Here is a 13,038-nt window from a genome sequence, read left to right as displayed (position 1 = left end):
ATTAGACTTCTTAAAGAATCAAATTTATTTTGAGACTATACATGGTTATTTAGTCTCCTGTAGTGAATAGTATTTTTTTCTTTTGTTAGTTTTTGTTTTTAAGTGTGAATGCAGACTTGTTAACAAGCATAAAAAAAGGAAGTTGACAGTATTTTATGGAGTTACTAATGTAGTGGCACAACCTGGTAACGAGAGGGAGAGCCTTGGTTTCTCCTGTGTTAGTTCATTTTATTAAGTAATGCGTTAAAATCAAACCATGTATAGCAAAAATGAGAAAATGGCCCTGGCTGATGTAGCTCAGTAGATTGAGCATAGGCCCGCAAACCATAGGGTTGCAGATTCGATTCCCAGTCAGGGTGCATGCCTGGGTTGCGGGCCAGGTCCCCACTATGGGCACATGAGAGGCAACCACACATTGATGTTTCCTTCTTTCTCCTTCCCTTCCTCCCTCTCTAAAAATAAATAAAATCTTTAAAAAATGTTTAAAAAAATGAGAAAATGGTTATTTCCAGTGTCCAGGTTCAGCTAGACCAGGTACTAGAATTGACTACCATAGACTCAGGTTTGGTCATGTGATAATCCCTAAGCCAACCATGTTGTTTGGGGAGATACAGGGTTCTTATTGACAAACTGAGTCTTGATATAAGCTGGAGAGTAGAGAGTGGGGTCATGTGCGGGAGGGGAGGTATGGGATAGTGGGCCCTTGGCCCAGTTGGACTTCTTCTCACTATGCCCTTTCAGCACTTAGCATAAAGGAAAATGGGGTGCTCTTGCTACCCACCAACCCTGCCTCAGGGCTACATGGAGTGTTACTGTCCTACAGCTTCTCTTCCTTCCTGACTCACTGTGGATTCACAGAGTTAGGGTCTGCTGCATGAGCCTGGGTCCCTACCTGGCAAAAGCCTTGTTTGGTACTATGGTTTGTGTTGATTCAGAAAACTGGGCCTTGCTTCTTCCCACTAACTGTCTTACTTATGAAATCTATTTTGGAGGTGAACATTTTGAGAAGTCTCAGGGATATGACAATCTTCACTTTGGATAGTTGCGGTCTTTGAGAAGCCATCTGCTAAACAGATGCAAGAACAGTCATTTTACCTCAGCAGTGACAATGAATCTTTGTCAATCAGTCTACAAAGTTAAAAGCATTGTTTTCTGGAAAAGACCTTACCATGCAATAAGTATTTAATTGTCTGCTATCCTCCCAGCACTGGCTAAGTATACAGTACTTGCAGAACCATTCCACTCCAAATTTTTCTGAGTTTTGGGCCTCCTCCATCTGTGATAGTCTTCTTTTCTGTGTGCCACAGGGAGCTGTTGGAGACTACATGCCGCCTGGCCAACATGTTGAAGAGGCATGGAGTTTGTCGAGGGGACCGTGTGGCCATCTATATGTCTGTGTCCCCAGTGGCTGTGGCTGCAATGCTTGCCTGTGCCAGGATTGGAGCTGTCCACACAGTCATCTTTGCTGGCTTCAGTGCAGAGTCCTTGGCCGGAAGGATCAATGATGGTGAGCATATGAGCAGGGAAAAGGAGGGAGGAACCACAGTTACCTAGTTTTTGTTCCTTGGACTCAGAGTACAGATAGGCATTAATGAAAGTCACACAGACAAATGACAGACACTACTAGGGACAGGCACAGTTCTGAATGAGCATTTGTTCTATAAGCTAAGATCTGAGCATGTTGTACTTAACCAGGTGTAAGGAACAGCATAGGTACCAGCTGAGTGATGGGAGGAATTGAGTGTGTAAGGGCTTGGAGTAGGCTGGTGTGGCTCCAGAAAAAAAGGGAAGAAATAGGTAGGGTGAGATGAGGCTGGGGATGTACAGATGTACGGGGAAGGTCCCACAGATCAACAGATGGAGGGAAGCCTTCCATTGTGAAGAATGAAGGAGGGCCATCTCTGGAGGCCAAGAGTCAGGTGTGGGAGCTTATGATGTATCTTTAAGGCTTTCTGTCTACAAAGGGGTCAGAATTTCCCAGATGAGGTGCAGAAGAATATAATCTCTTTCCTTTTGGGGGATGTCAGAGAACCCATTGTTATAATGGTGCCCTGTGTTCATTTGGTCAGAACCCTTCTCCAATGAGATTCTAAGAAAATCCTTTTGCTGGCTCCCCAAGGAGGATGCCAAGTTCTGGGGGCAATTGGAGTTCTTTGTGTGTCATGGAAAACTTGCTTATGAGTAATAAACTGAGGTAAAGGCTAGAGTTCTCTGACTTTTGCTGACCACCCACTTTAGAAAAGGCTGGCTCCTTTTGGCTGGCTCCCTTTGGCTCCCTTTTAACATTTTCTCCCTCCACTTCCAAGGGTTGGTGCTACCACTACTTTCTCTAAACTGAAGCACTTTCTATGTGCCAGGCAGTTTCTAAGCAGTTTACAAAGGTCAGACTAGGGAAAATGGCAGCGGAGTAGGATGGAGCGACTCCAGTTCTTGTACCCCTGGGAGAAAATCCTGGCAGATTTACTGAAGAACAGCACAATCAATTCCCCAAACAACAATCCCCCAGCATTTATGAAAATAAGAGACCAGAGATAGTAATGAACCAGACAGCTACAGGTCATTAGGGTCTCAGGGACACAAGTAAGGATGGAGGCGGCCAGCCTGGTGGCAGCCATTGGCCGATGCATAAAGACCTCGGAGCCATGGCTGGCTGCTGCAGCGGTCAGAGCCGAGAGGCTTCCTTCCATCTGTGCCCAGTGACAGGGGCGTCTGCCACGGAGAACTCATCGGGAGCCTGGCAACCCTGAGTAAAGTCAAGGGCAGCAGTGGCAGTGGTGGCAGTGGCGACAGTGGCAGCGACGGCGGCGGGATGGCAGCCATTGGCTGGCGCATAAAGACCTTGGAGCCGCAGCTCCTGCAGCAGTCGGGGCCCAGAGGCTTCCACCTGCGCCCAGCCACAGGGGCGTCTACCACAGAGGACTCATCAGGACCCTGGCACCTGTGAGTAAAGGCAAAAGTGGAAGCAGCAGGGCCGGCTTCCCTTGGCCAGCCCATAACGCCTCAGAGCCGCCACTGCCACTGCGTTAGGGGTATAGAGGCTTCCGTCTGTGGCCAGTGCCATGGAGGACTCAGAGGGAGCCCAGCACCCAGTGGAGCATTGGGCTGGCTGCGGGGTCCTTGGAAGAGCTGACTCCCTCCCTCACCATCTAGATGGGGCTGGGTGGCAGAGACCTGTCTGCCTAGGTGTGCAGGGAGGATGGCAGGGGGCCATGTTCAATTGCGATCTCTGTAGTAGTCAGCCCACCAGCCTGCCAGCCCAAGAAATTTGAGAGGAGCATTGTCCTAACCAGTCAGGTTGGGGGTTGGGCTGGGTTAAGAGGCAAGCTTTCTGGAGAAGTTTTTACTGGAAAGTGGACTGAGGTGTTCTCCTGTGAAGGCAGCTTGACTTGCTTCTCACCCACCCACAGAACTGGGAAGGACCAGTATCAGATCCCGTGGGACCCAGGCAGCCTGTGTGGTGAGCAGGCCAGCGCCAGCACCCCACTCTGGTAGCCTGGCTGGTGGGCGGATGTGCGCCTGGGCCTACAACCCAACCCACAGAGGGATCCTGCTGAAACCAGGAAAACCGGATTGGACAGTTTGAAACCAACAAGGAAGGAGTTTTTTTTCCTGTTGTTGTTTTTTAACTTTTTTTAAAAACTTTTTTCAGTAATCGTATATTTTTTAATTTTATTGTTGCTGTATCTTTCATTACTTTGTTCCTCTCCTTTCTTTTTTCCTGTTTTAGTCCTTCTTCCTTTCACCCCAGACTTATTGCTTTTTCCTCACTTCTCTTGCCCTTTTTTTGTGTCTTTGTTTGTTTGTTTGTTGCTTTCTATACCACTGTACCTACTTCAAAACACATCTCTCAGGTCTTAGCCCACTTTACAGGTTCCTGAATTCTATTACTGTAGTGATTAATTCTACTTGCTCACATGCTACATCTATTTACTATTCTTTACTCTCACCTTACCTCAAAATCTGACCACCCGTAACCTCACTGCTTTCTAGATACAACTCACAAGCCTTCCCTCCCCAACAAAAGACTTATCTTTGGTGTATCCTTTCTTAAAAGTGGCAAATTGGGTTGAAGATTACAATTAACACTATATAGAGCCTAAAGATTTTCTATCTCTTCTCTACAGACTGTGACTGTAAATATCATAAAGTACTTTCCTGCTGTCATAAACCATTTTCCTCCTCCTCCAACTGATCACGCATAAACAAAGAAAGGAGTAGGTGGAAGCCCAGAACATCAGGATACCTGCAGGAGACTGCACCACTGAATTTCACAGGTATTCTACTACAGAAGTTCACACTATAAACCTAGGGAGTCAGAACAGATCAATTTAAGAAGCTGAAGCTAACAAGAAGAGTCTCATAAGCAATGGGAAGACAAAGAAAGAATGCCCAAATGAAAGAAAAGGTGGAAGTCTCAGAAATAATGTCAGATGAAAGAGAGGCAAGTCAGCTATCAGATATTGAATTCAAAGCACTAGTTATCAGGAAATTCAAAGAGCTCACAATGAGCTACCAGAAACTAGAGGGGAGCTACCAATAACTAAAGGGGAGCTACAATGAGCTCTCCGCAAACTATATCAACATAAAAAAGGAAATAGAAACTATCAGCAAAGGCCAAGAGGAAATGAAGAATACAATTTTGGAACTGAAGAACACAGTAGAAGTAATGAAAAGCAGGATCGATGAGGCAGAAGATCGGACCAGCAAGTTGGAGGACACAGTAGAAAGAGTCTCCCAGAAAAAGCAAGAAAGGAAAAAGAGGCTCAAAAGGAATGAAGAGGGACTAAGAGAAATGCAAAATAATATTAAACATAATAATATCCAAATAATAGGAATACCAGAAGGAGAAGAAGAAGAACAAAGGATAGAAAACCTATGTGAAAGAGTAATGATGGAAAATTTTCTTACTTTGATGAGAGAAAACCTTACAAGAATCCAGGAATCACAGAGAGTCCCATTCAAGAGGAACCTAAAGAGGCCCACTTCAAGACACATCATCCTTAAAATAGCAAAATTCCAAGACAAGGAGAGAATCTTCAAGGCAGCAAGGGAGAAAAAGGAAGTAACATACAAGGGAGATCCAATAAGGTTAGCTACTGACTTCTCAATGGAATCACTTTAAGCAAGAAGAGAATGGCAAGAAATATTTCAAGTAATGAGAACCAGAGGCCTACAACCAAGGCTACTTTAGCCAGCAAGGCTCTCAATCAATATAGAAGGCCAAATAAAGAACGTCCAAGACAAAAGAAATCTAAAAGAATATACCTGCACCAAACCAGCTCTACAAGAAATACTAAAAGGACTGCTTTAAGGAACGGAAGGAAAGGAGAGAGAGAGAGAGGAACTGTGGTACAAAAATGGCAATGAATAAGTACCTATCAATAATGACCTTAAATGTAAATGGATTAAATGCTCCAATCAAAAGACATAGAATAGCTGAATGGATAAGAAAGTGTGACCCACACATATGCTGCCTACAAGAGACCCAACTCAGGACAAAAGACCACCACAGACAAAAAGTGAAAGGATGGAAACAAATTTCCCAAGCAAATGGACAAGAAAAAAAGTTGGGATAGGAATTCTCATATCAGACAAAATAGACTTGAAAAACAGGGCCATAAAGAGAGACCCAGAAGGTCAGTTCATATTACACAAGGGAAGAATCCATCAAGAAGACATTAACATCGTAAATATATATGCACCCGACATAGGAGCACCCAAATGTATGTGAAAAATCCTAGAAGACCTCAAGAAAGATATTGACAGCAACACAATTAGAGTAGAGGATTTTAATACCCCACTGTCAAAAATGGACAGATCTTCCAAACAAAATATCAACAAAGAGATAGCAGCACTAAACAACACCCTAGATGAAATGGACTTGACTGATATATATAGAGCCATTCATCCCAAAGAAGCTAAATACATATTCTTTTCAAATGCACATGGAACATTTTCAAAGATAGACCACATGATAGGACACAAAATGAGCCTCAACAAATTCAAGAAAATTGAAATCATACCAAGCATTTTCTCTGACCACAAGGAACTGAAATAGGAAACCAATCCCACAGGAAAAAACGCAAAACACAAAATCATGGAGACTGAATGGTATGGTATTAAACAACGAATGGGTGAAGATAGAAATCAGGGAAGAAATCAAAAAGTTTCTGGAAACAAATGAAAATGAACTCAGAACAACCCAAAACTTATGGGACAGTGTGAAGGCAGTCCTGAGAGGGAAGTTAATAGCAAAACAGGCTTACCTAAAGAAAATAGAAACATTTCAAACAAAGAACTAACCCGATGCCTCCAAGAACTCGAGAAACAACAACAAAGACAGCCCAGAGCAAGTAGAAGGAAGGAAATAAGCAAGAATTAAATGACATAGAGACTAAAAGCATAATTCTAAGGATCAATGAGTCAAAGAGTTGCTTTTTTGAAACGATAAACAAAATAGACAAGCCTTTAAGTAGGCTCATTAAGAAAAGAAGAGAGAGGACCCAAATAAACACAATCAGAAATGAAAGAGGAGAGATTACAACTGATACCACAGAAATGGAAGGGATTGTAAGGAATTACTATGAAGAACTGTATGCCAAAAAATTTGAAAACCTAGGTGAAATGGACAAATTTCTAGAAAAATATAATCTTCCAAAACTCAATGAAGAAGAAGTAGAAAGCCTGAACAGACCAATAACAGCAAATTAAATTGAAGCAGTAATCAAAAAACTCCCATCACACAAAAGCCCCAGACCAGATGGTTTCACAGGAGAATACTACAAAGCATTTAAGGAAGAGCTAACCCCTATTCTTCACAGACTATTCCAAAAAATCCAAAATGTTGGGAAACTCCCCAACTCTTTTTATGAAGCCATCATAATCCTAATTCCAAAACCAGATAAAGACACAGAAAAGAAAGAAAACTTTAGGCCAATATCACTGATGAACATAGATGCTAAAATCCTCAATAATATATTGGCAAATCGCATCCAACAATACATCAAAAAGATCATACAGCACGGCCACGTGGGATTCATCCCAGGGATGCAAGGATGGTTGAATATCCGCAAATCAGTAAATACAATACACCACATAAACAAAAGCAAACACAGAAACCACATGCTCATATGAATAGATGCGGGAAAAGCTTTTGATAAGGTACAACATCCATTTATGATAAAGGTACTCAGCAAAGTGGGAATAGAGGGAGTATTCCTAAATATAATAAAGGTGATATATGAAAGACCTACAGCCAACATCATACTCAATGGGCAAAAACTAAAATCTTTTCCACTAAGATCAGGAACAAGACAAGGTTGTCCCCTTTCACCGCTTCTATTTAATATAGTATTGGAAGTTCTAGCCACAGCAATCGGACAAGAAAAGGAAATAAAAGGCATCCAAATCAGAAAGGAGGAAACAGAACGGTCATTGTTTGCAGATGACATGATAGTGTTCATGGAAAATCCTATAGACTCTACCAAAAAACTGCTCGAACTACTAAATGAATTTGGCAAAACAGCAGGATACAAAGTCAATATCCAGAAATCAAAGGCATTTTTGTATACTAACAATGAAGCAGCAGAAGCAGAAATCAAGAAAAAAATCCTATTCAATATAGCAAAAATAAAAATAAAATACCTTGTGATAAATCTAACCAAGGAGGTGAAAGACCTCTATGCAGAAAACTACACAAAACTGAAGAAAGAAATCAAGGAAGACACAAAGAAATGGAAACATATACCGTGTTCATGGATTGGAAGAATTAACATCATCAAAATGCCCATACTACCCAAAGCAATTTATAGATTCAATGCAATACCTATTAAAGTACCAATAGCATATTTCAAAGACATAGAACAAACACTTCAAAAATTTATATGGAATCATAAAAGACCCTGAATAGCAGCTGTAATGTTAAGAAAGAGGAACATAGTAGGAGGGATCACAATACCTGATATCAAACTGTATTACAAGGCCACTGTAATCAAAAGAGCCTGGTACTGGCATAAAAACAGGCACATAGACCAATGGAACAGAATAGAGAACTCAGAAATAAACCCAACTCTCTACAGTCAATTGACAAAGGGGGCAGTAACATAAAATGGGGTAAAAATAGGCTCTGCAACAAATGGTGTTGGGAGAACTGGACAGCTACATGCAAAAAAAATGAAACTAGAGCACAAATTTACATCATACCCCAGAATGAATTCAAGGTGGATAAAAGACTTAAATATAAGCCATGACACCATTAAAGTCCTAGAGGAGAACATTGGCAGGAAAATCTCAGATATTTCACGCAGCAATATTTTTACTGATATGTCCCCTAGAGCAAGGAATATAAAGGAAAGAATAAACAAATGGGATCTCATCAAAATAAAAAGCTTCTGCACAGCTAAAGAAAACAGCATTAAAATAAAAGACAACCAACTGTATGGGAAAACATATTTGCCAATGACTCCTCAGACAAAGGTTTAATCTCCAAAATATACAAAGAAGTCACACGACTCCACTCTAAGAAAACAAGCAACCCAATTAAAAAATGGGGAAAGGACTTCAACAGACACTTCTGCAAGGAGGACATACAGAGGATCCAGAGACACATGAAGAGTTGCTCAATATTGCTTCGTATCAGAGAGATGCAAATTAAAACCACAATGAGATACCACTTTACACCAGTGAGAATGGCTATCATAAACAAAGCAAGAAACAACCAATGTTGGAGAGGGTGTGGGGAAAGGGGACTCTGGTCCACTGTTGGTGGGATTGCAGACTGGTACAATCATTATGGAAAACAGTATGGAATTTTCTCAGAATACTAAAATTGGACTTGCCTTTTGACCCAGCAATTCCACTGCTAGGATTGTATCCTAAGAACCCTAAAACACCAGTCCGAAAGAACCTATGTACCTCAATGTTCGTAGCAGCACAATTTACAATAGCCAAGTGTTGGAAGCAACCTAGGTGCAGGTCAGTAAATGAATGGATCAAAAAATCTACGGTACATATACCCAATGGAATTTTATGCTGCAGAAAGAAAGAAGGAGCTCCTACCTTTTGCAACATCATGGATGGAACTGGAAAGCATTATGCTGAGTGAAATAAGCCAGGTGTTGAAAGACAAATACCATATAATCTCACCTTTAACAGGAAGCTAAACAACAAACAAGCAAGCAAAATATAATGAAAGACACTGAAATAGAGAACAGGCTGACAGTGACCAGAGGGGAGAGGGGAGGGAATTTCAGGGAAAATAGGGGAGGGATTTAGAGGAACATATATAAAGGATACATGGACAACAACTGAGAAGGGTGGAAGTGGGAGTAAGGGGGGGAGTACGGGGGTGGGATGGGATGGGAGTAATAGATAGAAAAGTGTACTTGAAAAATAATTTAAAAAATTTGAAAAAAAATGAAAAACAAAGTCATTCACTTTATTTATTTTTAAAAATTATTTTGTTATTTTTCAAGTAGAGTTGTCTGCATTCTTCCCCTTAACACCCTCCCTCCACCACAGTAATCCCCACTTCCCTCCCCTCCTTCCACCCCACCCTTTGGTTTTGACCATGTGTCCTTTTTACAGGTTCCTGAAAACCCTTCTCACTTTCCCCCACATTACCCTCTCCCACCTTCCCTTTGTTTACTGTCACTTTGTTCTTAATTTCAATGTCTGTGGTTGTATTTTGCTTGTTTGTTTCGTTAGATTGCAGTTAAAGGTGAGATCATAGGGTATTTGTTCTTCCACACCTGGCTGGTTTCACTTAGCATAATGCTTTCCAGGTCCATCCATGCTGTTGCAAAGGGTAGGAGCTCCTTCTTTCTTTCTGCTGAATAGAATTCAATTGTGTAAATGTACCATAGTTGGTTTATTTTTATTTTTTATTTTAATTTTTGTTCAAGTACAGTTTGCTGCATTTTATTCTCATCCCAGTCCACCCCACCTCCCTCCCATTTCCACCCCCACCACTTGTTTTTGTCTATGTGTCCTTTATACTTACTTGTTCCTGCAAACCCTTTCCCTTTTCCCCTGAAATTTTCACCCTCTCCCCTCTGCTCACTGCCAGCCTGGTCCCTGTTTCAGTGTATTTGGTTATATTTTTCTTATCCGTTTGTTTTGTTGATTAGGTTCCTGTTAAAGGTTACATCATGTGGTATTTGTCTTTCACCGCCTGGATCCACTCATGTACTGATAGGCATTTAGGTTGCTTTCAGCACTTGGCTACTGTACATTGTGCTGCTATGAACATTGGGGTGCATAGGTTCTTTTGCATTGGTGTTTCAGGGTTCTTAGGATATAACCCCAGCAGTGGAATTGCCAGTTCAAAAGACAGTTTTGTTTTTAGTTTTCTGGGGAAATTCCAGAATGTTTTCCACAGTGGCTGCACGAGTCTGCCTTCCCACCAAGAGTGCACTAAGGTTCCCTTTACTACACATCCTCTCCAATACTTGTTGTTTGTTGATTTGTTTATGATCGCCATTGACAGCACTGTGAAGTGGTATCTTATTGTGGTTCTAATTTGCATCTTTCTGATGGTAGTATTGCTGAGCATCTTTTCATATGTCTCTGGGCTCTCTGTATGTCCTCCTCAGAAAAGTATCTGTTCAAGTCTTTTCTTATTTTTTATTTGGTTTGTTTGTGTTCCTGGAGAGGAGTCATGTGAGTTCTTTATATATTTTGGAGATCAAGCCCTTGACCAAGGTATCATTGGCAAGTATGCTTTTCCATATAGTTGGTTCTCTTTTCAGTTTAATGCTCTTTTCTTTAGCCATGCAGAAGCTTTTTATTTTGATGAGTTCCCATTTGTTTCTTCTTTCATTTATGTCCCTTGCTGTAGGGGACATATTGGTGAAAATATTGCTGTGTGGAGTGTCTCAGATTTTCCTGTCTTTGCTTTCCTCTAGGACTTTTATTTTATCACGACTTATATTTAAGTCTTTACCCACCTTGAGTTTATTTTTTTGTGTGGTATAAGTTGGTGATCAAGTTTCATTTTTTTGCATGTAGCTGTCCAAATCACCCAGCATCATTTGTTGAAGAGATTGTCTTGACTCCATTTTATGTATCTGCCCTCCTTTGTTAAATATTAATTGACCATAGAGACTTGGGTTTATTTCCGGGCTCTCTGTTCTGTTCCATTGGCCCATGTGCCTGTTTTTGTGCCAGTACCAGGCTATTTTGATTATAGTGGCCTTGTAATACAGTTTGGTTTAAGGTATAGTGATGCCTCCTACTTTGTTCTTCTTTCTCAAAATTGCAGGAGGTATTCTCGTCATTTATAGTTTCATATAAACCTTTTTTTACTTTAATCTGCATGTTTATTTATTTTTTAATGTATTTTATTGATTATGCTATTACAGTTGTCCCATTTCCCCCCCTCTATTTCCCTCCACCCTTCACCCCTTCCCACCAACATTTCCCTCTTTAGTTCATGTCTATGGGTTGTACATATAAGTTCTTTGGCTTTTTTCTACATTTTTATACTATTTTTTATCTCCCTTTGTCTATTTTCTATTTGCCATTTATGCTCCTTCTCTCTGTACCTTTTCCCCTTCTCTTCTCCTCCTTGTGATCTCTATTTTTGTGATTCTGTTCCATTTCTAGTTGTTTGCTTAGTTTGTTTATTTATTTTTTTAAGTTTGGTTGTTAACAGCTGTGAGTTTGTTGTCATTTTACTGGTCATATTTTTTGTCTTCTTTTTCTTAGATAAGTCTCTTTAACATTTCATATAATAAGGGCTGGGTGATGATGAATTCCTTTAACTTGACCTTTTCTGGGAAGCACTTTATCTGCCCTCCCATTCTAAATGATAGGTTTGCTGGATAGAGTAATCTTAGATGTAGGTCCTTGCCTTTCATGACTTTGAATATTTCGAAGGGAAGAGTGCTGCTTGCTCTGCTCTCTGGAGGTTTTTAGTCATTTCTCTCACTACCCATAATCAAATTGGGTCCTGCTCGTGTTGATTCCCCAGGTAGGTGTGTTTATGTACGTTCTAGGATCCAGTGGGCCTGTCCAACAAACTCTCCTGTGAGGCTAAGAGGTTCTTCTGCCACTACAACCCCCACAAGTGTATTTCAAACAGAGGCTTTGAGGCTTTATTTCCCCATACTGACCAAGGTTGTGCAGTCTATCTCACTCTCCAGTTGTTGTTCCTGGTTTACCTACATGCAAATGTGGGACCACCTAGTCCTCCAGCCCCTGCCTTGCTGTGAGTCCTTTCCAGTGGCTGCCTGTCTCTGCACCTACTACCAGTCTGGGTGAATGTTTCTTCTTTAACTCATTGATTTTTGGACTTTCAAAGAGTTCAATTTTCTTTCAGTTTTGGTTGTTTTTTCCTTTAAAATTTGTTGTTGTCCTTCTTCTGGTTGTATGAGGAGGCACAGTGTCTACCTATGCCTCCATCTTGGCTGAAAGTCCCATATAAATTTTTGAAATGTTTATTCTATATGTGTGCAATATGTCATTGATACTTTAAAAGGGATTGCATTGAATCTATAAATTGCTTTGGGTAGTATGGACATTTTGATGATGTTAATTCTTCCCATCCATGAGCTTGGTACATATTTCTATTTACTAGTGTCTTCCTTAATTTCTTTCTTCAGTATTGTATAGTTTGCTGAGTACAGGTCCATTGACTTTATTTTCACTAACTTAAATATTGTATGGAACAATATTCTTATTATTTCTCCCTTTTTTATTACAGTTGTAACCATTTTTAAATGTACAATTTTGTGGTGTTAAGTACATTCCCAGTGCTGTGCAACCATCATTATTATCTATTTCAGAACTTTTTCCTCACCCCAAATGTATTCCTCATATCTGTTAAGCATGCATTCCCCCATTTCCCCCTACCCCAAGCCTGTGGAAACCACTAAATTGTTTTCTGTTTTTATAATTTGCATATTCTGGATATTTTGTAGAAATGAATTCACAATATGTAACATTTCGTGTTTGGCTTCTTTCACTAAGCATAATGTTGTGAAGGTTCATCTCTGTTGGGATGTGTATCAGTACTTCATTTTGTGTAGCTGAATAATA

The 13,038-nt window shown here is 40.6% G+C and overlaps 1 protein-coding gene across 1 annotated transcript in view; it reads left to right on the top strand.

Moving 5' to 3' along the window:
* ACSS1 (acyl-CoA synthetase short chain family member 1) overlaps positions 1 to 13,038 on the top strand; it is a 78,675-nt gene that overhangs the window by 27,680 nt on the left and 37,957 nt on the right. Inside the window, exon 3 of the mRNA XM_037055506.1 lies at positions 1,308 to 1,507. Within this exon, the coding sequence (XP_036911401.1) occupies positions 1,308 to 1,507 (200 nt within the window). The remainder of the gene's footprint in view (positions 1 to 1,307; positions 1,508 to 13,038) is intronic.

Source organism: Sturnira hondurensis, unplaced genomic scaffold (genome assembly GCF_014824575.4).
Source record: "Sturnira hondurensis isolate 20B ecotype Veracruz unplaced genomic scaffold, ASM1482457v3 Scaffold0008640, whole genome shotgun sequence".
Lineage (NCBI taxonomy): Eukaryota > Metazoa > Chordata > Mammalia > Chiroptera > Phyllostomidae > Sturnira > Sturnira hondurensis.
Note: the sequence above shows the minus strand (reverse complement) of the source record. Positions and strands in the feature narration are given on the sequence as shown.